The 24590-nt window shown below is 42.2% G+C and overlaps 1 protein-coding gene and 1 long non-coding RNA gene across 2 annotated transcripts; both read left to right on the top strand.

Annotated features, from left to right (window-relative positions):
* The first annotated feature begins 20460 nt into the window (after positions 1 to 20460).
* LOC115754628 lies at positions 20461 to 24242 on the top strand. Its single transcript, XM_030693709.2, has 3 exons — positions 20461 to 20742; positions 20858 to 21122; positions 23519 to 24242. The coding sequence occupies exons 1-3, from the start codon at positions 20629 to 20631 to the stop codon at positions 23884 to 23886; spliced, it is 747 nt and encodes a 248-aa protein (XP_030549569.1). The 5' UTR covers positions 20461 to 20628; the 3' UTR covers positions 23887 to 24242.
* LOC115754629 lies at positions 21129 to 22025 on the top strand. The gene is made up of 2 exons (XR_004017015.2): positions 21129 to 21265; positions 21447 to 22025. It is a non-coding gene; the product is annotated as an uncharacterized LOC115754629 (long non-coding RNA).
* Positions 24243 to 24590: the final 348 nt, after the last annotated feature.

Genomic DNA, 24590 nt, shown 5'->3' with positions numbered 1-24590 from the left:
CTTTTCTCGTGGCCACTAACAAGAAGAAACAAGCAAGTTCAGATTTGAGGTAAGGGAAACCTCTTTGGTGGGTATGGTAAGACTCCTTTGCTGTCACCAAACCTAAGAAAATAGCTTCAAATTTGATATAAAGAAAGACAATAGGGCATTTTAAATGCATGCAAGGTTTTCCCATGATGATGTGTAAAATTTAGACTAGACTCTCCATTTCATATCAAAGTCACTGATTCTAACTAGTTTAGGGATTAAGCTCCGAAATATGCTCATACATGGCCACGACCTATTTTAGTGCCTTTCCATGTGTTCATCAACCTTATTGTCGTATTACTTGATACTTGCAATGTGTTTGAAATGTCAGAAACCCATGCATGCATGTCAAGATCTCTATAATTCTGAACTTTGAGCTAATTAGATCATTTTAGGCTTGAACCATGACATGCATAGACAGACCGATTCTAATGTAAAAATCTTAATAAATATAGACCTTATTCATATGTTAGATGACGTATCTAATGTGTTTGAAATGATAAAGAACCATGATTCCATGTGCACTCTTGCGGATTCAGTCCTATTGGACGAAGATCCCCGACGTGGATGTTGGCTGTCCTACGTATCACCACCGGCGCCGACATAGACATTTTTAATAATATTTAAATATTTTTTGAATATTTTTCTTTATTTCCTTTTTTTCTTTTTTCTTTTTCCTTTTTTTTCCTTATGTTTTTCCCTCCCTCACCCAACCTTAACCTCCACCGACCTCAAGCGAGGGCAGCTCTCAATTGGGCAAAGGAGGGTCGTCCCCGCGAGCCCACGGCTAGGGCCACCCTCGCCAAGCGAGGGATGCGAGGCTGGCATGGCCAAGTGAGGGAGGTAAAAAAGAAAAGGAAAAAATAAATATTCAAAAAAATATTAAAATATTATTAAAAATTATCCACGTCAAGACCGACGGTGTCATGTAGAATGGCCGGTGTCCACACCCAAGATTTTCAATCAATAAAACTGAATTGGCGAAAGATGAAAATGTTCAAGATCGAATCAATAAACTTAAAAGATTTAGGACTAAATCGGCAAAAGTGTAAAAGGCTTATGACTTTTTTGACAATTTTCCCATTTCTGTTTCGAGCTAATCATATCACTTCAGTTTGAACCATGACATGCATAGCCATGCATGTTCTAATGGGGCAAAATTTAATCCTTAATTCCACATTTGGATTGTTATAGGTTCCGTTTTGAGCTAATTGAGATATATTTGTGCCGAATAAACTGAATTGAGCCGATTTTGAATTCTAAGACTGTCTAACTAAAATCTCCCAAGGCATGGTCCTTTAATATGCCCGAGTTAATTGATTGCATGGATGAGATATGCCACTGAGTTTCCAATTTGGATAGATAGGCAACGATACCGAACCGACATACCCGAGTTTGCGATTATCGCTTGCTGGTAGACTAGTTATATTTTTTAGTCTACCTATTAATTTCACGCCCGCATCTCAAGTTACGACGGGAGGTGTTATGGCATACTTGCGTACCGTATTCTTTCATCGGGAAAAGTACATTAGAAGTGTCATAACTTTTGTACGGCATTCACTTGAGTGCTATAACTTTCAAAACGTTCACTTAAGTGCCATAATTTTTAAAAATCGTTTACTTGAGTGCCATGTTGACGTGGCAGCCGGAAAAGTTACCGTAGCACGTCGGAAAAGTTACTGTAGACGTCGGAAAGGCGACGCGGCACGCCGGAAAAGTTATCGTAGTACTTAAGTGAACGATTTTGCTCCGGCGTAGCACTCAAGTGAACGATTTTTGAAAGTTATGACACTTAAATGAACGTTTTGAAAATTATGGCACTCAAGTGAACGCCATACACAAGTTATGGCACTTCTAGTGTACTTTTCCCTCTTTCATCTTATGATTGTATAAATGTGTTTGTTCTAGCTTACTTTCAATGGATTATCTTCGTTTGGTAAGGGCTTTGGGGAAAAAGAAAAAAATTAAATGGCCTTGAGAAAAAGTAAGCCTAGAAAAGGCCGAAAGCCCAATGCAAGTCTTAGGGTGCCTTGAACTTTCGTCTTTCTCGGCATACTAGTCCCTAGGGTTAGTAAAAAAACATTTCTTCCTAAACTACCATTGCCAGTTTTTTTCGTTTTTCCGATCTTGCCCTATTTTAATTGTTCATTTTCTTTGTGTGAGGGTGGCCGGTGGGCGACAGGCCAGCGAGGTCACATGACCTCGGCAATGGTTGCCTTGGGTTGCGTGAACTCAAACAGCCTCGCCAGGGTCCCGCAACCCAAATGAGGACCTCTTGAGGTCACGTGACCCAGATGGCCCTCTCCGGGGTTGCGCGATATTTGTTGAGGGTTGCGTGCCCTCGTCGGGGGTCCCTAGGTAGGCGATGCCAAATGGGGGTCTCTGGCGAAAGATTTGAGTGACGAAATAACACGAATATCTCCAGTAGTCGGTCTATTTCCTTCAGCCGGCCGGTGGAAGCGAGAAATTTGGGATATGTTTGGTGTTTCTTATGTCAATCATTCCGATCTACACCTTATATCAACATATTATGGTTTCGAGGGTCATCCATTATGAAAAGATCTTCCTCCGAGTGGATATGTGGAAGTACGCTATGACGATCTAGAGAAATGTGTGGTTTCTGAACCCGCTAAGATGACAAACACAATTTGGGTTTTGAAAAACTTGTTTAACCCAAAGTTCTTTGCATTTTTCCTCAAAACTCCAACCAAACACACCTATATCAATGCACTTACTTTGATGCACGTTAGATGGAGTCAGAACCATCAAATGCTCGCTGTGTCTAGAGAACCTAATCAGCTAGAATAGGAGATCAAGCACCGGAAGACATACCACGGAGAACGGCCTCCATCACCACCTCATCTCGTTCCTACCGATTTCCGTCGGGCCATTCATTTTATGTGCTCTAGCAGGAACCAATATCACTTGAAGACAAGGCTAGCTAGTAGACTTATTACTCACGTTCCATGTTATCTTTGCATGTATGTGGTTAGATTTCCTTATTGAAACTACCTAAGAGTGATCTTTTGTGTCATTTTTATCCTCTGTTTAGGGTATCTTCTTTTAATGAGTTTTATAAGGTTTCGTTATGTTCCCTAGATGTATCACACTCTTGGGACTTGTAAGGGATCCCGAGTATTGGCATGGTTTTCCTAGATCGAAACTTCGTCACTTCGTAATCAATCCAAGCTTCGGCAAAAGAGTCCGAGCGCGTCATGGACAATCGAAGACGGGAGTGTTCGAAAGAAAGACTAATGCCTAGGTTCAACTGAATAGATTATGCCAAACACAATTGGAAAAGTGGTGAATCCAATTTGTGATAGGAGGTGGTTGGTTCCAGGGTGGATGGTTTCCATCCTAGAACCGATAACCATTGGTTAGGAACTGGTTCCGCAAAATAAAAATCGTGAACCACTTGCTCGTACCGGTCCTACTAAGTACCTACCGAGCATCAACATCCCTTGCTGATTTTTTCAACAAATTTATAGAAAAAATCACCTTTATTTTGAAGTAAGAAGTAAACCTGATGAGGCACGATCTATATTTTCAATTCTAGCTATTTCTCTATTTTCGAGGTGATCACTTGTGGGATGGGTTCAACGTAAGTAACGACGAAAATTGTCACGCCCCGAACCCTTCGGGTTCACCAACATCCCGCCACGATCATTCTCTTTTGATTATTCCCGGGATCCAACGACGTACATCTTAACGCAATATGATAGGCACAAGCGGAAGTATAAACAAAACTCCGAACAAAGTGAAACAAGATGACTTAAAGAAAGCAACATAATATAACACATAGTATTTTACAACACGAGGGATAAAGCAAAAAGGACCTTGAGGGTTCCACGGAGACGATATAGGCTAAAAGGATACTACTACCTAAACCCAAAGGAATATTAAAAACTAGGTGTTACAGCTACACCTAGAGGTCGAGCTCACTATCATCAGATGATTCTTCATCATCGAGGGGCGATCCATTGCAGAAACGTCCGATTCGAAGTTCCATGGTGTCTTCTACTTCCTCCTCCTCCTCGAGATCGGATTAAGCGTCCGGTAGGATATCCCACTCGTCATCTATCTAGGGTTGCAACTTAGAAGGTTCTCCAGGTTCAGCCTTGGCATCAACATCAGAGGGTTCCACGACTTTATATCCTTCCTCGGGGTTAGGCAAGTTCCGAGGCTGGACTTCGGGTTTGATGACCGGGTCGAATACTTCACCGTCTGGGGGAGTAGCACTAAACCACCCAAGGATGATACCGGTGGGTATCTCAAAAGTCTTAACCGGTCCAAACTCAGTATCGCTGTCTTTATAAAACCAGGCTTCATAGGAGTGGGGCTTCCAGAAATCGTCCCCTTCATCTACCCAAACCATGCTTCCCTTCCTAATGTAGGCCTTACTCTCGCCCACCGGGTACTCAGTGATGGACGTATCGATGTCCATCGGTACCCCAAAACACTTTGGCGGAATGGCTAGGACTTAGGGTCCGAAAAAGGGTGTCCCACAACGGGGCAAGAATGGATTTCAGTAAGCTAACCCTAACCTAAACTAGGCCAAGAGTACCTCTAAACACTTACGACATGCAATTCTACTCAATAATGATACATGGAAAATGATACTTCGTAAGAGTCATAACATGCTGGCACTTCATGAATCGCAATCAAGTTTACAATTTAAGGGTTGAATAGTGCAATCAAACTAAGCTAAATTTCGTACTTCAAGCAATTTATAAATCACAAGTTCACAAGGTATTACTCAATTTCATCATAGCGGTACTCAATAGCAATAGTTCTCAATTTCGTGGCTAGGTCGGCATTAATACGCATCAGGCTAATAAATTGTATTGTACTTGCGTTAGTACGCATCAAGTTACAATTTGCCATTCACGGACCTATGTTAATACGCCTCGGGTCGGACCCGCGATAGTACGCCTTAGGTCAAATCCCGCGTTAGTACGCATCGGGATATCGTAAACCCCGCGATTATCGCATCGGGGCATAATGTGCATATATATATATATTCATATCATAAGATTTAGTCGACTATAGACCCCGCATCAATACGCCTCGGGGTAATCATATGCACATTAACACAATTCATTCCAAATGGCTAATCAAGCCCATAAACAATTTCATTCACGGCTGAACTCTATATACACATCTCAATTTAGCCAATATTCATCATACAAGGTCACTCATGACCGACACATGCAAGGCTCATCTTGCAATTCAAGCACTTGGTCCATAATTCCTCACAAGACCAATTATACATCAAAGGGGTCCAACATGCATGTTCCTTAATTTTCAAATCACATCAAGTATCAAGATCACACATACTCAACTATAGGCTGGTTCCAATTAATTAGAACTCAATTGAACCACAAATTACATTTCGGCTCTAAGAGCCCACTCAAATGTCAATTCACACAAACTCATTCATGGCGCCCTCATTACCCCTACTCAATCGAACACATGTACCTCCCAACAACCTTTGTTTCAACTACAACAATTCTCAATCAATCAAGCAAGTAGGCGGGCAACAAGTCAATCTCGAGGTTTAGGATAAAACCCATTAAAATAGCCCACTAATTATGCCAAATCTCATCCACACTTGGTCTATTAGTAACCTCAAGTCTTAATATGAGTTTAGAGTTAACTCACCACTTAAAACAAGCTTTCCAAGCCTTCGAACAAGTAGCAAACTCCGGTAACCAGATCTGGAACTTGGGGTGGTTATTTTGGTTTCACGCAAACACAATCGTTCAGCCTCTAATCCACCATTAACTAAGTTTTAATCAACATACCAATGTTCCACAAGACTTAAACTAAGCTTAGAGGGTCACCTACCTCAAGAACGGAGAAGGATTAGCCCTCAAATCTCATGATCCGTCTAGAAAATCGGTGATATAGGGTGCGGTTTCCAGCCGCTTCGCGGGGTGTTTCGGGTCGGTGATTCACGGGGGGTTGAGGGTGAGGTGGTGGTGACGTGGAGTGGTGGTTCATGGCAACTCACAGCCTAGGCAAGAGGACGGGATAGTGGCGTGGGGAGGATGAGCGGCCGGCAAGCTCTCGGGTGAAAAAGAAAACATAGAGGGAGAGTTAAAAGGGAGAGAGCTTCAGCCGAAAATAAGAAGTGTGAGGGAGAGAAAGAAGCCTCATCATCTTGTATCAAGGTTCAATAATTCAAATTTGTGAGTGGGGTGGTTCATAGGGTGACATGCGGTTTGTAAGAAAGGGAATAGTGGTCAAATAGTGTAGTTATTTGTGGGATTTCTCTTGTCAACTCAATGGTCATTCTTATCTTCCAATAATGCAAGAGCATTATGGACCATCCTACCCTTCATCATTTTATTACATGGGGAATTTGATTAAGGACTATCTTGCCCTTGGTCCATCTTAAAGGTATGAGCATTCATTGAGAGGCAAAAATGGCAATTCCACTTTTCGGTCCAATTTTCACTTTTCGAACTTTCTAGGATGAACCTTAATTCTAATTGACCTTGATGAGGCAACGCCCAATTTTCCATAGTTGGAATTCTTGAATTCTCGATACCCAAGTTCGAAGTCTATTTCATGGCCAAAATCGCTCAATTTCAGTTTCAGTATATCTCAAACTAACGGGTGGCTTTTATGAGTTACGCGTATGGACCAATGATTAATGTCATGTTTAAGAGTTATTCGAGCCATGGCGACTTTGGTTGTCATGTAATTGCGAGGATCAGTCACTAGTTCCGAAGGACGCGATCGTCAGGAAATTGGTTTAGGTTGATTTGCAAATCATACGATGGTCAAACGGAGTCACCCGCAAACCCATTGTATAACACTAGCAAATCATTCTAAGACCAATCTTAGATCGGCCTCTAATGGTTCAAAACTTCTCCTCGACAATCCTTATCGTCCAAGTACCAATCCATGGTCGAGTTTTTTAGTTCATGTACTTAAAAACCCTAGTTAGCCTTTCCCTTTTTAGTTAGTTATCTCAAAAGCGATCAAGTCTGAACGAGATTTAATTGAAATACATCGAAGGACATTTTATTCATTCATAGACCTCGAAAGGGTCGGAATTCAAAATGTCACAATTCTTCCCCCTTACGAAAATTTCGTCCTCGAAATTTACAACAACCAAACTATTCAAATAAATGGGGGTGCTGGCACTTCATTGTCTCCCCACTTTCCCAGGTGGCTCATTTTGTTCCATGATGCTCCCAAATTACTTTCACTAGTGGGATTGTCTTGTTCCTCGGGACTTGCTCCTTCCTATCCTTTATTTTAACTGGCCTTTCAACATAGGATACTCTATCATCCACGTCTATGTCTTTGTAATCCAAGACGTGGGTTGGGTCTAATTCGTACTTCCTCAACATCGACACATGGAATACGTTGTGAACCCGTGACAAACTTGGCAGCGGGGCGAGGCGGTAGGCCAAAATTCCAACTCATTCCAAAATTTCGAAAGGACCTACGTACCTCGGACTCGGCTTTCCTTTCTTTCCAAACCGAGATTATCCTCGCATTGGCGACACTTTAAGGAAGACATGATCTCCCACTTGGAATTCCAACGGTCTACACCGCTTATTGGAATAGCTCTTCCGTCAACTCTAAGTTGTTTTCTGCCTTTCCCCGATCACTTTCATGGTGTCAACCGACTGTTCCACTAATTCCGGCCCCGTAATACTTCTTTCACCAATCTCATCCCCGAATATCGGCGTTCTACAAACTCTACCATACAATGCCTCAAACGGTGCCATTCCGATACTTTGCTGGTAACTGTTGTTGTAGGCAAACTCGACTAGGTGTAACTGTTCTTCCCAACCTCCTTTGAAATCTATAACACACGCTTGCAACATATCTTCAAGTGTCCGAATCATCCTTTCCTATTGTCCGTTGGTCTAAGGGTGGTAAGCCGTACTATATTGTAGTTTTGTTCCCATAGCTCCCTGAAGACTTTTCCCAAAGGTCGCTTTGAACTTCGGATCCCTATCCGATGTAATCGTCACCGGTACTACGTGGAAATGAACTATGTGTCTCATGTACAACTCAGCGTACCTATCCATGGTGAAATCTTTTCGCACTACCGGTAAATGTGTGGACTTATTTAGTCTATCAACGATTACCCAAATTGAGTTGTGTCCTCTCTGACTTCTCGATAACCCTATCACGAAGTCCATCGTGATGTGTTCCCATTTCCATTCGGAAATTTCCAGAGGTTGTAACATCCCACCAGGTTTACAATGTTGTGCCTTCACTTGCTAACACGTCAAGCACTTAGCTAAATGCTTCGCCACATCCACTTTCATTACATTCCACCAATAATGCTGATGTAGGTTCTGATACATTTTCGTGCTACCCGGATGAATGCTGTAATTACTCCGATGAGCTTTTGATAAGATCTTTTCCTTTTACTCTTCATCACCGGGTATGTACAACTGTCCACGAAACTTCAAAACCTTGTCTTCAGATACTTGAAATTCAGGTTTCCTCTTTGTTGCATCCATTTTTAGAATCTTCAGAATATCGGGGTCCGTGGATTGTAACGCCTTAATCCTCTCCCGAATCTCGGGTTCGATCCTCAAGGTAGCCATCGGGCTAGACGGATGACAGACCTCAAACTTGAACTCATTCCTTCCAACAGAGACCATCCCTTAACCATCAAATGCACGATGCTTAATTTCCGACTAAGTGTATCCGCAACCTTATTTGCTTTCCCGGGGTGATATAAGATGTCGCAGTCGTAGTCCTTCAGCAACTCCATCCATTGTCGTTGCTTAATGTTCAATTCCTTTTGGGAAAACAGGTATTTCAAGCTCTGATGATCCGTATAGATCTGAAATTTCTCTTCACATAAGTAATGCCTCCCGATCTTCAATGCAAAGATAATCATAGCTAGCTCCAGATCGTGTGTCGGGTAGTTCATTTCATGATGCCTTAATTGTCGCGAAGCGTAAGCAACAACTCTTCCATGTTGCATCAGAACGCATCATAATCCCTTTAGCGACGCATCACTATAAATCTCAAATCCTCCAAGTCCGGACGGTATGTTAGCACCGGCACGGTAGTCAACTTGTGCTTAAGCTCTTGAAAGCTCCTTTCACACTTATCCATCCATTCGAACCATGTGTCCTTCTTTGTCAATATTGTCAACGGAGTAGCTATCGAGGAAAATTTCTCCACAAACCTCCCGTAATATCCAGCCAATCCAAGAAAACTTCTAACCTCGGTAATTAATGTCGATCCGGGCCAATTCGTAACAATTTCGATCTTCGCAGGATCTACCGAAATCCCATTTTCAGAAACCACATATCCAAGGAATGCTACTTTTTTTAGCCAGAACTCACACTTACTAAACTTAGCGTAAAACGAGTGTTCTCTTAAGGTCCGTCGAACTATTCTTAAATGTTGCTCATAATCCTCGGAGCTCCTTGAGTATATCAGGATATTGTCTATGAATACGATAACAAACCGATCTAGGAATTCCTTGAATACTCGATGCATTAAATCCATGAAGGCGGCTAGGGCATTAGTCAATCCAAATGGCATGACCGTAAACTCATAGAGTGCATATCTCATCCGGAAAGCCGACTTCGTTATGTCCTCTTTTTTAATCCTCGATTGATGATAACCCGTCCTCAAGTTTATTTTGGAGAACACGGATACCTCTTGCAACTGATCGAACAAATCGTCGATCATTGGCAACGGATACTTGTTCTTGACATTGACTTGGTTCAACTACCTATAGTCAATGCACAAATGCAATAACACGTCCTTTTTTCTTTCGAACAACACCGACGCTCCCCGGGGTGACGCGCTTGGACGAATGAATCCCTTGTCCAGCAGTTCTTGCATCTAAACCTTTAATTCCTTTAACTTTGACAGTGACATCCTATAGGGTGCTTTCGAGATCGGCTCCATCCCGGGAGCTAGTTCGGTCACAAACTCTATCTCTCTCTCGGGTGGCAGTCTCGATAACTCCTTAGGAAGACATCTAGAAACCCGCGCACTACTGGTATATCCTCAAGCTTTGGCTCTTCACTTGTCGGATCCATCACGATAGCCAAATAAGCCCCACATCCGTCATTTATCAACTTAATCACCTCAAGTGATGAAATCAAAGGGATTGAGGTTCCTCCTCAACTTCCTACAAACTCGAATTTAGAACGATCAACGGGAAAGAATAGAATTGTCCTATTACCACAATCAACAATGGCTCTTTGCTTTCTCGAGCCATCCATCCCAATTATAACATCAAAATCATACATCTCTAATACAACAAGATCTATTCTTTCTTCGCTACCATTAATAACCATCTTACGGTTTACACACCCTAAAGAGACCAATGCTTTATCCTTTAAAGGTGTAACAACATGCAATAGTACTTCTAACGGTTTCAATTCCAATTCAGCCAATTCAACAAACCGAGCGGATACGAAAGAATGTGATGCTCTAGGATCAAGCAAAGCACAGACAAGCATGATCACGAAAGAGACCATACCTATGACCATGCCGGGCGCGCTCTCCGCATCCTTTCGTGCCACTGTATAAACTCTTCCTTGAGCCGACGGCCTATGCTAATTTCCTTGCGGGGCAACTCTAACTTGAGGCCCTCCTTAAGGCCTTAGCACTTGTGGCTGAAATCTTGGGGCTCTGTTAAAACAGTTCCTTATCTGATGGCCCAACCGACCATACTTAAAACAAGCGCCCGTCTAACTAGGGCAAGGTCCACCTCCATGTCTCCTTCCATAGAGACGACAGTTCCAATTACTACGATGAGCCGGCTTCCCAATGTTCTTTCTTGCGGGAGGAACGAATGGTCTATTGCTCACCATTGGCTGCTTGCCAAACCGACGGTTGTCTCTTATAAGGACAAACCGCGATCCAAAAACCGCTGCTCTTTCTTTCATGTCTCTCTCAACCATCTAGCTCCATTCATATAATTCATCGTAGTTCCTCAAATTCAACAATATTAGCTTACTGCTGAGTTCCGGCCTCAATCCATCCCGGAACCTCTGCGCCTTATCCAAGGAATTCTCAACCATCCTTGGAATATACTTCGACAGTTTCGAAAACTCTGCTTCATATTGGTCTATCGTCAAGTGGTTCCGACGTAACTATTGAAACTCCACCAATTTCTGCTCTTGTGCAATCTCATAAAAGTACTTCCCATTGAACACTTCAGAGAAGGCAGTCCAATTTGGTACTGTGCCTTCTGGGAAAACTCTTCCCTTGGTGGTCTTTCACCAATCATTGGCAGTACCTTCCAGCTGGTACACGGCCAAGGTTACCTTTCAGCCTCCGTGCACCCTAGCACCTTAAAAGCTTTCTCGAGTTCTATCCAATAAGGGGAGACTTCGGGGTTCTCCTTACCATCAAACTTAGCTAGTTTAAGCTTTAGGAGCCGCTCTACTAGCCGACTCATGGAGCGATTCCCGTTCCCATTGATACCATGATTACCCCCATTGCCATTTCCATTTCCATTAGCCACGTTCGTGGCGGCGGCGGCATCTGTTGACACCCGAATTTTTAGTCGGTTTTCCTTTAGTTTTATTTTCCAAAATTCATTACAAATTCACAAAAAATAAAAAAAAAATTAAAAAATCAACATTGGAAGCCTTGGCCAAGCATAAGGAACCAATTTGGAACAAAAAATAATTTTTCATATTTTTCGCATTTTTTTAATATTTTCGAAAAATAGGAAAATACTTCAAAATTCATGAAAAAATACCTTTAGAGGTCACAAAAATACACAAAAATGTTCAATATTTTTATTTTAATTCCCTTTTAATATTGACCTCAAGAAAAATCAAAAATTGAGTTCAATTTTAGGTGTTCCTTCACAATGCCTAAGGTTGAATTTTCATAAAAAATACCAATTAAGTCTTTTTATTTGCAATTTTTGCACATTTGGAGTCTAGACATTCAATTGTGGTCCCTTTGAACGCCAATTTGATCAATTGCACCCACAATTACGCCAATTGCACGAATTAGGCCAAATCCCCAAATTATTTGTAATTAAGTCCCTCAACTTGCCAACTTTTGAAATTAATCTTAATTGGGGGACTTTCGTGGCAAAATTGGACTGGTCCCCTATGTTTTCACGCATTCTAGATCGATTGGCATAGGTCTCATAGTCCAATTTGGTCAAATTGACATCCAATTGAACTTTTCCCCAACTTGGGTAAATTGAAAAAATTTGGGGTTTTCATAGAAATTGAGGTGAAATTTTGGGCAAAACCACTTTTTTAGATAATATCCAGGGTCCTAAGCTCAATTTTGAGGTTTAATTGCAAAAATTCCCAATAAATTTGGGTTAATTTTGAAAATTACACGTCCGAACCGGTTCGGACCGGTCGACCAGTCGGTCGAACCGGTCGAACCGGTCCGGAATAGTGCTTCTTCTTCCCCTCGAGCCCGCGCCATTTGCAGATTTGAAGACTAATTTTGGCGATCAAATTGACAGCCAATTCGAACCTAATTGAGCTACTTGTCGTGGGGTTTTTGATCCTCGGGATCTGGTGTGTCGATTGGGACCGACGGCGTGACCGGCCGTCGCCCGAGGTGGCCGGAATCGATGGTCAAAGGTGCCGGCGTTCAAATGTCAACATTCTCAAATTCAAAGGGGAATTCGCACTCACTTAAGCTCAAACGGACACCAAACGGCCCCGGACGGAATAGCAACTAACTCCGTCGCCGTCCGGCGACCTAAAGTCACGTGGGCGCACGTGAGGATCTCTTGGCCAAGCTTCACCCGCGCGCGCATTTTTGAAAAATTGGGTATAAATAGTCAAGAGAATTCTAGAAGCAAAAAGAGGTTCATTTGGCTCGCGCAACAACAGAATAGAGAGAGAAAGAGAGAGCGAGTAGAGAGAGAAGCTCCTGTGAGCATCGTCGTCGTCCATTGGAGCTTAGACCGAGCATCGACCGTGAGACCAATCGAAGCTATTTCGAGCTGCCAAATCACTTTCAGAAGTTCCCCGGCATCCAGGAGAAGCGATCGCACTCATTCGATTGGCTCCGGATCTCCAAACCAGGTGAGTTGAACTTCGATTCTCCTCACTGTGCGATCATGGCATCTTCATATCCCGAGCACGATTTGTGAAATTATTGTGTGCCTTTTGATGCCCGAACCTCACCGACCTTGATCGCATCTCATTCGTGCATTGATTCTACGCTATAACCTCGAGTCGAACCTCCATCATAGCTCGGTTTGGCCGAACACCGGCCGGACCTTTCTAGCCGTCGCGAGTCCAATCGGGACTCGAGGTAAGTCTTCTTACCCCCTATTTTGGCTTATGTGTGATGTAATTTGATTGTTGTGCTGTATATTGCTCGATTGAAGTTCTGAATGCCGTGACTGTGTGTGAGATGATTCTCGCGATTACGTGAACGAAGTTGCTTGATCTTTGAATATGTTGGTCTAGAGGTTAAATCGAGTCGTTTGGCATTGGTTTGGTGTCATTCCGGCGAGATCTCGCCGTTGGATCTCGCCGGAAAGCTTCTGGCCGTCCGTTCTGTTATCGTCGAGAGGAAGAAGACGACGATGATGTGGCGGTCAACGGGTCAAAGAGGTGATGTGTCATTGTGTGATTGGGCCAAGGTGTCGCTGACTCGGCTCGGCCGTTGGCGCGAGCGAGCCGAGTCGGCTCCGATCCGACGGTCCAGATAATTAGGCAAGTTTGATTACGGACCGTCGGATCCAATTTTCGTATTTTTTAGATATCGATATAATAGGAAGAAAATAGAAAATAAAAGAAACGGCGCCGTTTTAACTAGTATTAGGCGACGTCGTTTAGGGTAGATTAGGAATGGACGGTCCAGATTGAGTCTAGGTTAGATCATGGTCGTTCAAGGTTTTAAACGATACGGTGTCGTTTCATGTAGAGAGGATAAAGCGTCGTCGTTTTTGGCTTTAGATAGAACAGACGGCCCGGATCTTGTTTCAGGTTTTAATCGTGGCCGTTCAGCAATAATAGGAGATGCGACGCCGTTTTAGCATCGAGAAGGATCGACGGTTCAAATTAGATCTTAGGTTAAATCCCGATCGTCCGTTTATTAAGAAGACGCGGCGTCGTTTAGAAGGGGGGGTTGCCGGAGCGACGTCGTTTTGTTTATTGAAGGGCCGACGGCTGAGATTGATTCGCCGATTGATCTCAATCGTCCATCGTTTTTGTATATTAGAAAATAGATTTAGAAAATCAAAAAAATATATAGAAATAATTAGAAAATTGCATGTGGCGTCGTTTTGATGCTGAGAGGGTTTGTGAGCGGTCGGACCGGGTTGACCGGTCGTTGACCGGGTTGACCCGGTCCGGTTTATTAATAAAAAAATAATAAAAAATAAAAAGAAATTTCCAAAAATCCAAAAAAATTGTAAAAATACTTAGAAAATTCATAAAAATTCCCAGATTTTCATAAAAAATTTCTAAAAATTTGTAGATCGATTCGGGACTCATAAAGTCTGGATCGAAAATTTTTGAGACTTCGAGGGTCGATTAATTTCGATCCGGAAAATTCCTAATATTTTTGAAAAATAAATAGAAATTCCAAAAAAATAGAAAAATTAGAAAAAATTCAAGAAAATCACAAAAAATGAGAAATGGCCACATTCAACTGGCCAAATCGGAATTTTGTGATTTTCGGGTCCCAACTCCCAAAAATGACCATTCTACCCTTCCGGGCCTTCCGCCCCAAATTTTTTGCCAAATCACCCCGACACCCAATTTTGATTTTTGTATGGGCCGATAGGGCCATTTTTATACATATCGAACATTGATTTGATTGATTTGATTGCTTGTAATGATTTTGATTGCGCATTAAATTTTTTGATTGTGATTGATTAGGATAGAAAATTTCCATCCGCATGAAAACTTAGAGTTGTTAGGGCCTACCTCACCCGATATCGCATCTGCATGAATTCCTAGGTTAGAAAAACACTCAACATCGGTAACCGAAAGGGCGTCAAATATGAAATTTGGCGTAACCAAGTCCCCGAACCCAAAATCTCCGGTTTTCGCGGAACCGAACGGTTTCTCCCGACCGCTCGGTAAGGTTTTCCGATCGTACCTTCCAATAAATCTATCGGTGGCGACTCCAAATTGCATGTACACCTCGCACATGCCACCCGACCACACAAGGTCAATTTCGATATTTGATAAATTTTACCCGACATCGCGATTCGAGTAATGGGTCTTGGGAGGGACCCGCGATCCCATAAAAAATATAAAGAGGGGGATTGGCTCGTTAACCCTACACCACCGCCGGGATTTCATCGGACGGAAATTTTCCGACGGAGGGTCGCGACAGCGGCCTCGGCGACTTGGGCGATAGTGGCGGCTCATTCATGAGCCTCCCGCCTATCAGATTTCCAATTTCCTCCAGTGCCCTCAAGACCCCCATCAACTCTTGAATCTTCCATTACTTGCAACCTCGAGCTCGAGGCTCCTCTAGTACCCCTATTCCCGCTACTCATCCTCGCTAGACTCACCGCACCTAACCCATATAATTCAATTTAGAAATTAGGGACCTAAGTCATCCACTCAAGCCTAGCAATTATAAGCTACTACCACAGCAGCATTCGCGATCAAAGTAATCGGTTCTCAACAAACAAATAGGAGTACTACATCCAAGGTTTCACATTCGTATCTCAAGTCCGGATGCATCCGCAACTTAGTACAATTACCACAGCAAGCCATTCAATAGATAGTCATCAGCCGGACATCACCAATTGCCAAATATGAAGCTTAGTTACCCTTAATCACTCAAGATAATACCAAACAAGTATGCCAATTACAAGCTCCAATTCACATGTCATACGTATCGTGCCTAACTCTAGCGAATCCCTAGGTCTCGCTATCTAGTCATCCTAAAGTCATCTCTCTTTATTACTCCATGTCTCAACCAACTTGGATCGAGCTGACCTTGCTCTGATACCACTTCAATGCGGATGTCCCGCCCCGAATCCTTCGGGCTCGCCAACATCCCGCCACGGTCGTTCTCTTTCGATTATTCCCAGGATCCAACGACGTACATCTTAACGCGATATGATATCCACAACTAAAAGCATAAACAAAACTCTGAATAAATTGAAACAATATGACTTAAAGAAAGTAACATAACATAACACATAGTATTTTACAACACGAGGGATAAAGCAAAAAGGACCTTGAGGGTTCAAAGGAGACGATACAGGCTAAAAGGATAATACTATCTAAACCCAAAGGAATATTAAAAACTAGGTGTTACGACTACACCCGCAGGTCGGGCTCACTATCATCAGATGATTCTTCGTCATCGAGGGGCAATCTACTGCAGAAACGTCTGATTTGGAGTTCCATGGGGTCTTTTGCTTCCTCCTCCTCCTCATCCTCGGGATCGGATTAAGCGTCCGGTAGGATATCCTACTCGTCCTTCATCTCGGGTTACGACTTAGAAGGTTCTCTAGGTTCAGCCTCGGCATCAACATTAGAGGGTTCCACGACTTCATATCCTTCCTCGGGGTTAGGCGGATTCTAAGGCTGGACTTCAGGTTTGACGATCAAGTCGAATACTTCACCGTCCGAGGGAGTAGCACTAAACCACCTAGAGATGATACTAGTGGGTATCTCAAAAGTCCTAAGCGGTCCAAACTCTGTATCACCGTCTTTATAAAACTAGGCTTCATAGGAGTGGGGCTTCCAGAAGTCGTCCCCTTCGTCTACCCAAACCGTGCTTCCCTTCCTAATGTAGGCCTTACTTTCGCCCACCAGGTACTCAATGATGGACGTAACGATGTCCATCGGTACCCCAAAACGCTTTGGCGGCATGGCTAGGACTTAAGGTCCGAAAAAGGGTGTCCCACAATGGGATAAGAATGGATCTCGTTAAGCTAACCCTAACCTAAACTAGGCCAAGAGTACCTCTAGACACTTACGACATGCAATTCTACTTAATAATGATACATGGCAAACGTACTTCGCAAGAGTCATAACATGCTGGCACTTCATGAATCACAATCAAGTTTACAATTTAAGGGTTGAATAGTGTAATCAAACTAAGCTAAGCTTCGTACTTCGGGCAATTTATAAATCACAAGTTCACGGGGTATTACTCAATTTCATCATAGTGGTACTCAATAGCAATAGTTCTCAATTCCGATGGCCATACCGTGTTAATATGCATCGAGCTAATAAATTACATTGTATCCGCATTAGTACGCATTGGGTTACAATTTTTCATTCACGGACCCGCGTTAATACACCTCGGGTCGGACCCGCGTTAGTACTCCTTAGGTCAAATCTCGAGTTAGTACGCATCGGGATATTGTAAACTCCGCGATTATCGCATCGGGGCATAATGTGCATATATATACTCATATCATACTCATATCATAAGATTTAATTGACTATAGATCCCGCGTCAATATGTCTTAGGGTAATCATATGCATATTAACACAATTCATTCTAAATGGCCAATCAAGCTCATAAACATTCTCATTCATGGCCGAACTCTACATACACATCTCAATTTAACCAATATTCATCATTCAAGGTCACTCATGACCGAAACATGCAAGGCTCATCTTGCAATTCAAGCACTTGGTCCACAATTCCTCACAAGACCAATTATACATCGAAGGGATCCAACATGCATGTTCCTCAATTTCCAAATCACATCAAGTATCAAGACTATACATGCTCAACTATAAGCCGGTTCCAATCAATTGAAACTCAATTAAATCATAAATTACATTTCGGCTCTAAGATCTAACTCAAATGCCAATTCACACAAACTCATCCACGACGCCCTCATTACCCCTACTCAACCGTACCTCCCAACAACCTTGGTTTCAACTACAATAATTCTCAATCAATCAAGGAAGTAGGCAGCCAACAAGTCAATCTCGAGTTTAAGACAAAACCCACTAAAACAGCCCACTAATCATGCCAAATTTCATCCACACTTGGTCTATTAGTAACCTCAAGTCCTGATATGAGTTTAGAGTTAACTCACAAATTAAAACAAGCTTTTCAAGTCTTCAGAATAGTAGCAAACTCCGGTAACCAAATCTGGAATTTGGAGTGGCTATTTCGATTTCAAGCAAACACAACCATTTAGCCTCTAATCTACCATTAACTAAGCTTTAATCAAAATACCAATGTTCGACTAGACTTAAACTAAGCTTAGAGGGTCACCTACCTCAAGAATGGACAAGCGGTCGGCGAGCTCTCGGGCGGAAGCGAAAACCGAGAGGAGAGTTGAGAGGGAGAGAGCTTCAGCCGAAAATGAGAAGTGTGAGGGAGAGAAAAAAACCTCGCCATCTTGTATCAAGGTTCAAGAATTCAAATTTGTGAGTGGGGTGGTTCATGGGGTGAGATAGAGTGTGTAAGAGAGAGAATAGTGATCAAATAGTATAGTTGTTTGTGAGATTTCTTTTATCAACTCAATGGTCATTCTTGTCTTCCAATAATGCAAGAGCATTATGGACCATCCTATCCTTCATCATTTGATCACATGTGGAATTTGATTAAGGACCATCTTACCCTTAGTCCATCTTAAAGGTATGAGCACTCATCGGGAGGCAAAAATGGCAATTCCACTTTTCACTCCAATTTTCACTTTTCGAACTTTCTAAGACGAACCTTAATTCTAATTGATCTTGATTAGGCGACGCCCAATTTTCCATAATTGGAATTCTTAAATTTCCGATGCCCAAGTTTGAAGTCTATTTCATAGCCAAAATCGCTTAATCTCGGTTTCAATGTATCTTCAACTAACGGGCGGGTTTTAGGGGTTACGCGTGTCGACCCGTGATTAATGTCACGTTTAAGGGTTTTTCGAGCGATGGAGACTTTGGTTTTCATGTAATTGCGAGGTTCAATTACTAGTTCCAAAGGACGCGATCGTCATGAAATTGGTTTAGGTTGATTTGCAAATCATACGATGGTCAAACAGAGTCATCCGCAAACCCATCGTATAATACTAGCAAATCATTCTAAGACCAATTTTAGATCAGCCTCTAATGGTTCAAAACTTCTTCTCGGCAATCATTATGGTCCAAGTACCAGTTCATGGTCGAATTCTTTAGTCCACGTACTTAAACTCTAGTTAGCATTTCCCTTTTTGGTTAGCTATCTCAAGAGCGATCAAATCGAGCGATATTTAACTCGAAATACATCGAAGGATATTTTATTCATTCATAGACCTCGAAACTGTTAGAATTCGGAATGTCACAAAAATGACTTTTTTAGTCCAATTGCCAGGACCATACCCAACCAACTCATTTTTGATAGTTTCCACTAGGTATCGGTTGGATTTCAATTTGCTGGTACCGTTGGCTCCCGATTTTTCCCTCACCCCTCAATTGTATATCATGATTGGGTTAAAATTTAAAGAGAAAAAATTCACATAATTTCTACTTTGTTAGGGTGTGCATGATAACACTTCTACTTCAAAAATCAACTTCTGGTTAAAACTTGATTTTTCTACTTCTACTCAAAAGTAGAAGTTGATTTCTAATCATAGAAATTCATTTGGTAATGGTTCAAAATTTTTACTTCTAAAACATTATTAACAAAAAATCTTCTATGAATAGTTTTTGTCATCCGTCGAAAAATTTCTTAAATTTCTTTAAAAAATAATTTGTATTATTAAAAAATATTATTTACTTTTTAAAAATAAAAACAAATTATTTATGTTTTACTTCGGCCGCCGGAGATGGCGAATTGGCGGCGGCGATTGGCGAAGGGGCGGTGGTGGTGATGGTCGGCGATCGTGGCCGGCGGTGGGAGGCGTGAACGGCCAGCGGTGAGCAACGAACAGCGGTCACGGTCGGTGGCGGGCGGTGGGAAGCGGCGGGCGATGGTCGGCGGTTGGCGATGGTCACGAGCGGCGATGGGTGGTGGGCGACGGTGGTTGGCGGTTGTCGACGGCGGCGGTGGATGTTTGTGGTCGGCGATGGGCGACGATGAAAGTTGGCGGAGGTGGGCCTAATCAAAAAGAGGGTAAGGGTGTAATGAAAGGAAGGTGAGGCGATAAATACTTTGTGAGGTCGTTTTTTTTGTCTAAGAAGTGCTTCTTGAATTAAGAAGCTAATTTTTTTATCTTCTCAAATTAGGAGAAAAATAACTTCAAAAGTGAAAATTCACTTCAGAAGTAAAAATTTCTTTCAAAAGTAAAATTTTTTGCTATATGAATTTTTACTTTAAAAGTTATGTTATGAAATAAATTTTTACTCTAGAAATACTTCCAAAACATAAATATACTTCCATACGTGTTATCATGCGCACCTGATTGTCCCCTCGCTTTCATACGACTTGTCGTTCTGATTACTCGCTCGGGCTTGCCGCGGGGGACGCTGTCCCAAGCAAGCGTCCTCGTGATGACGTGTCGGATGCGGATTGGCCGAGAGCAAAGGGGCTCGAAGAGGGTCGGGTGTCCATCTTTCTCATGTGTTCTGGAAAAGTCTGGGCTCTCTCTCTCTGGTGTTCGCGAGAAGGGCGTATAAGAAACCATTGTTGAATCGGTTGCTCCGGAGGTTGTTCATTTGAGCTCTCACTCGATCAGGATTCGCTTCCAAATCTTTTCGAACTTTCACGGTAGAGAGAGAGAGATTGAGGATTCTTGTAGCTATGGAGGCGTACACGAGGACGAGGACGAAGATGAAGCGCAAAGACCTCGACCAAGTTAACGACGACTTCTCCGACTTCTCCCTTTCTTCTCCCGCCAGGAAGATTCGCCGACTGGTACACACTCTCTCTCTCTCTCTCTCGCGAGATCGATCAGTCCATCGATTTTGTGTGGTCGTTCTTCTTTCTCTCTGACATCGCCTCAAATGCGCGCGCGCGTGTCGTGTGATAGGACGCGGAGTTACCGCCGATAATGGAGGACGATGAACCTGAATTCGCCATGCCCTACCTTCAACCGGAACCTGAGATTCTGCAGAGCCGGAGCGGTGGGCCGGTGATGAAGGAATTGCCGACGGAATCGGCCTCGTCCTCCGCCCCGGAGAACGAGGAGAGGGCTCTCGTTCTCTTCAAGCCCGTGCACGGCCATCTTCTTGGAATGAACTCCCCTTCGAGTTTCTCTGTGTCCGTGGACCCTGAATTCATCTCTGGGTTTAAGAGTAAGTAACCTGAGCCCTAGCTCCTTTTCGTCGTGCTTGTCGTTTTTGCTGCAATGATTAGGTTTGCCGTCGGATGATTAAGCCATTGTCGTTTGTCTTAACTGAGATACTCATCAGCTCTTTTAAGTTCTAGGAAAACGGAGGTGGGATGAACATGGTTTTATCTAGTTTGCTTAATGACTCTGCCGGGTAAACATTGTGCAAGTGGTTAGTGAGCTTGGGATTGTTTCATTTCTAGTTTGGAAGTGGGTAGTCACTTGCAAATCAAGTTTGATTTTTTTCCCTAGTTTTATTTTGGTTACGATTGAGTGTCATTATGTTTAGATTAGAAGCCCGAGAGAATTATGTGCTCTGATGTGTCCAATTATGGTGTATTGCTGAACTACTAAGGTAAAAATGCACAGACGAATTTGTTTTCGTGTAAAAAGGCTAAAAATTGTGCAAGAAATTCTGCACGTACAAGCATTGTGGTTGTTGAACTTATTGATTACTTAGATTGAGGATTTGAACAATAAGGAGATCATGTACACGAAAACCAAAATTTGAGATGAGAATGTCTTTTGTTGTCTGCACCACGAGTATAAGCCGGTGGAATGAGTGAAGCAATACTGGAGCAGTCAAGGATTTAAAGGAATTACCGAACAGTTGAAAAATAGTTGGCAATATGATGTTGGACAACGAGTCTCACCACACAAACTAAACATTAGGCTTTGCACTCGAAATTTCCTTAGCATCACACTAGAGGGTTTCATAAGCATCGCACGTAAAGAATCATTGCATCAGATAATCCTAATTCCTAAAGCTAAAGCTTGCAAAATTCAGATTACCATCAACTCTACTGAAAACAAAGAATTTCATCATATAAATAGGCTCTCTAAAAGTTCTACTGAAATAGGATATCTGAAGACATGAAACATAGTCAAAATGGGAAACCTTTATAAAGGGAGTATCATCCTAGTTAAAAAAGAAAAGAAAACTTAATAAAATCCTAGAAACATCCTAGTTGATAACTTCACTTATTAAACTTGAAGGAGAATCCTAATCCTTTTGGAAACTCTTCTTTTGATTGTGAATCAGCAATGGTCCATCTGCACTCGAGCTTAGTAAAAACATCAGTCTTTGAACAAATATCATCTCCCTTGGTTGGAGGAGATTCATTCTCGAGTTTTGAAGTGTGAAACAATTGAATGCATTAGCTTTATCCACCATGACGAGCCCTGTCCCTCAAGCCGAAAGAAATTAGATCGGGGCGTGTTTTGAGAAGAAACTCCTGATCCAACTTTTATGTGGTATTCAAACTTGGATGGTATCACAAGATCAACATCATCAACTATGCTTCCTTGATCTTCACAACCACCTTGAACAGAGTGTTCCTTGTCTTGCCAATGCACCGTTATTGGACATTGATAAGCAACATGACTGAAATCTCCACACCAGAAGTACACAACTTTCAAGCCATCCTTCTTGCTTGATCCATTATTATTTTTCATCTCTTCTGTGCTTGTGCTTGAAGATCTTCCTTTGAGTTCGATTCTTCTAATATTTGAACACCCCTACTGTTTTAATATTGTGGCGGGACTTGATCGGCATTTCTTTCTATATATTGCATCCCCAGGACATTAACAATTTTATATGCGTAGCGAGTTAATCAATCTTCTTGTTGTTGCTCAAAACAACGTTCATTATCTTTACCTGAAGTCTCTGACTCAGGTGTCAACTCGCCTACCTTGGGATTTAACTCAACGATAAATAGACTCTAAAAGTTATACTCCTAGTGGAAATAGAAAATCTCAAATCAAAATGGAAACCTCTAAAAACGAAATATCTTGCATAAAATAAGCAAATGGAACTTAAGAAAATCCTAATAATAATAATCCATCCTAGCTGATAATTTCTTTGATTAAACTTGAGGAGAGTCCTTATCGTTTAGGAAATCATCTTTTGATTGTGAATCAGCAATGATCCGTCTTCTCTCAAGCTTTTTAGAACACCAATATATTATCTTGCAGTGATTTGTTGGCTGAAGTGGTTGAGTTACAGTAATTGATCCTTTTGAACGTCCTCACGAACTGTTATGGGTGGAAAGGTAAACTTCTTCTGGACTAGTATGGATCCTTAATTAACAATGTCTGAGAAAGTTTCCTTCTAATTATGAATTAGTTTGGATTGGGATGAAGGAAGACTGATGATTTTAGCAAATCGGTAAGTGCAAAAAATTATTGACAACCAGGGAGAAAGAACAAAACCTTACCTTGATGAAGTTAGACTTGTTGCAAGTATGAAATTCAAGGCCTTGAGAATAGCAGTTACTCTCTTAATCTTGCTTCACTATGATATGGGTGTTTCTTTGGCGGTGTCATGACAGATTCATTGACGTTATTTTCCATGTGCCGCAGATCAATTCTACCGGTCGAATGAGCCTGCCCATGAGAAATTGATTGAAGATGAGACAGGTGATGCAGAGACAGATAAGGGAGGTATTAACTGTAAGGCCGTGGTCCCTTGGATTCCTTTTCAGCTTCCTCCTGCATCAGGCATTGAACTCCTCCAGACCGAGGGTAGTGAGGCAATGGAGGCTGAGGAAATGGATGACGGGATGATGGAGATTGAAGATGCTAGCGGAAGTTATCCGGCAGCTCAAGAGCAAGCACATAGTCATGCAGGACAGAGCACAAGTGAAGGATTTCAGCAGTGGCAGCAACCACACTGTATGACACCTCAGCTACCCCCGAGTGTCTCTACGCCACTCGTGTGGTATCGGTAACATGTCCACGATGTTATGTTGTAGTTCCCTTTGAATGCCAACCGGCAACAACTTTGGAGGATCTGCCGCAGAATGTGACAGAATAGTTACAAGGAGACAACTCTTGCAGCTGTTCCTTTTTGATCGGGAAAGTGAAAATGATATCTTAGTAGCAAGATTTTGTACAGAGCGGTAGGAGTAAAGATGTATTATGAGAACTCCCGTGGGAGGGCAGACGGATTGCTTATGTGCTCAAGATTCTGCTCCTTCCTCCGCCGGGAGGGGGCTTTCATATTTAGTGGCAAGCACTAGCTAGTGATGTGATTCGATTCAGCACGATGGGAATGAAATATGGAGCGTTTTCAAAAGTCGCATCAGTGGGTGAACTGCGTTATGTACTTTATGCTGCTGTGTGTTTTCCGCAAACGGACGTTACTTTTGGTGTTGACTCCTTTTTGTGTCTGGTCCGGTCATGTGGTGAGATGGTTCTGGATTTGGATCCAACAAAAGTTTGGGAGTTAATTTGTCCTACTAAGATGGAAATGTAGAACCGGGAAATGAGTGAGTCCGCTTGAATTTGGGTCGGGTTTAAAATGATCAGGTTCAAATTGTTTTATTTAATTCGTATTGATTCATTTTTGTGCGATATAATTTTAGTAGCTCATATCTCATCCTATCTGGATTAATATTATACTCAATCCAATTCTTATATAGAAATATAATCT

This window comes from Rhodamnia argentea, chromosome 4 (assembly GCF_020921035.1).
Source record: "Rhodamnia argentea isolate NSW1041297 chromosome 4, ASM2092103v1, whole genome shotgun sequence".
Lineage (NCBI taxonomy): Eukaryota > Viridiplantae > Streptophyta > Magnoliopsida > Myrtales > Myrtaceae > Rhodamnia > Rhodamnia argentea.
This window is presented reverse-complemented; position numbering and strand designations above follow the sequence as displayed.

What these genes read in the sequence shown, in the direction of transcription:
- LOC115754628 (XM_030693709.2), top strand. Translation starts at nt 20,629, where the DNA reads ATGGAGGCGTACACGAGGACGAGGACGAAGATGAAGCGCAAAGACCTC. An exon ending in CCAGGAAGATTCGCCGACTG is followed by an intron (nt 20,743 to 20,857) that starts GTACACACTCTC and finishes GTCGTGTGATAG; the next exon opens with GACGCGGAGTTACCGCCGAT. An exon ending in ATTCATCTCTGGGTTTAAGA is followed by an intron (nt 21,123 to 23,518) that starts GTAAGTAACCTG and finishes CATGTGCCGCAG; the next exon opens with ATCAATTCTACCGGTCGAAT.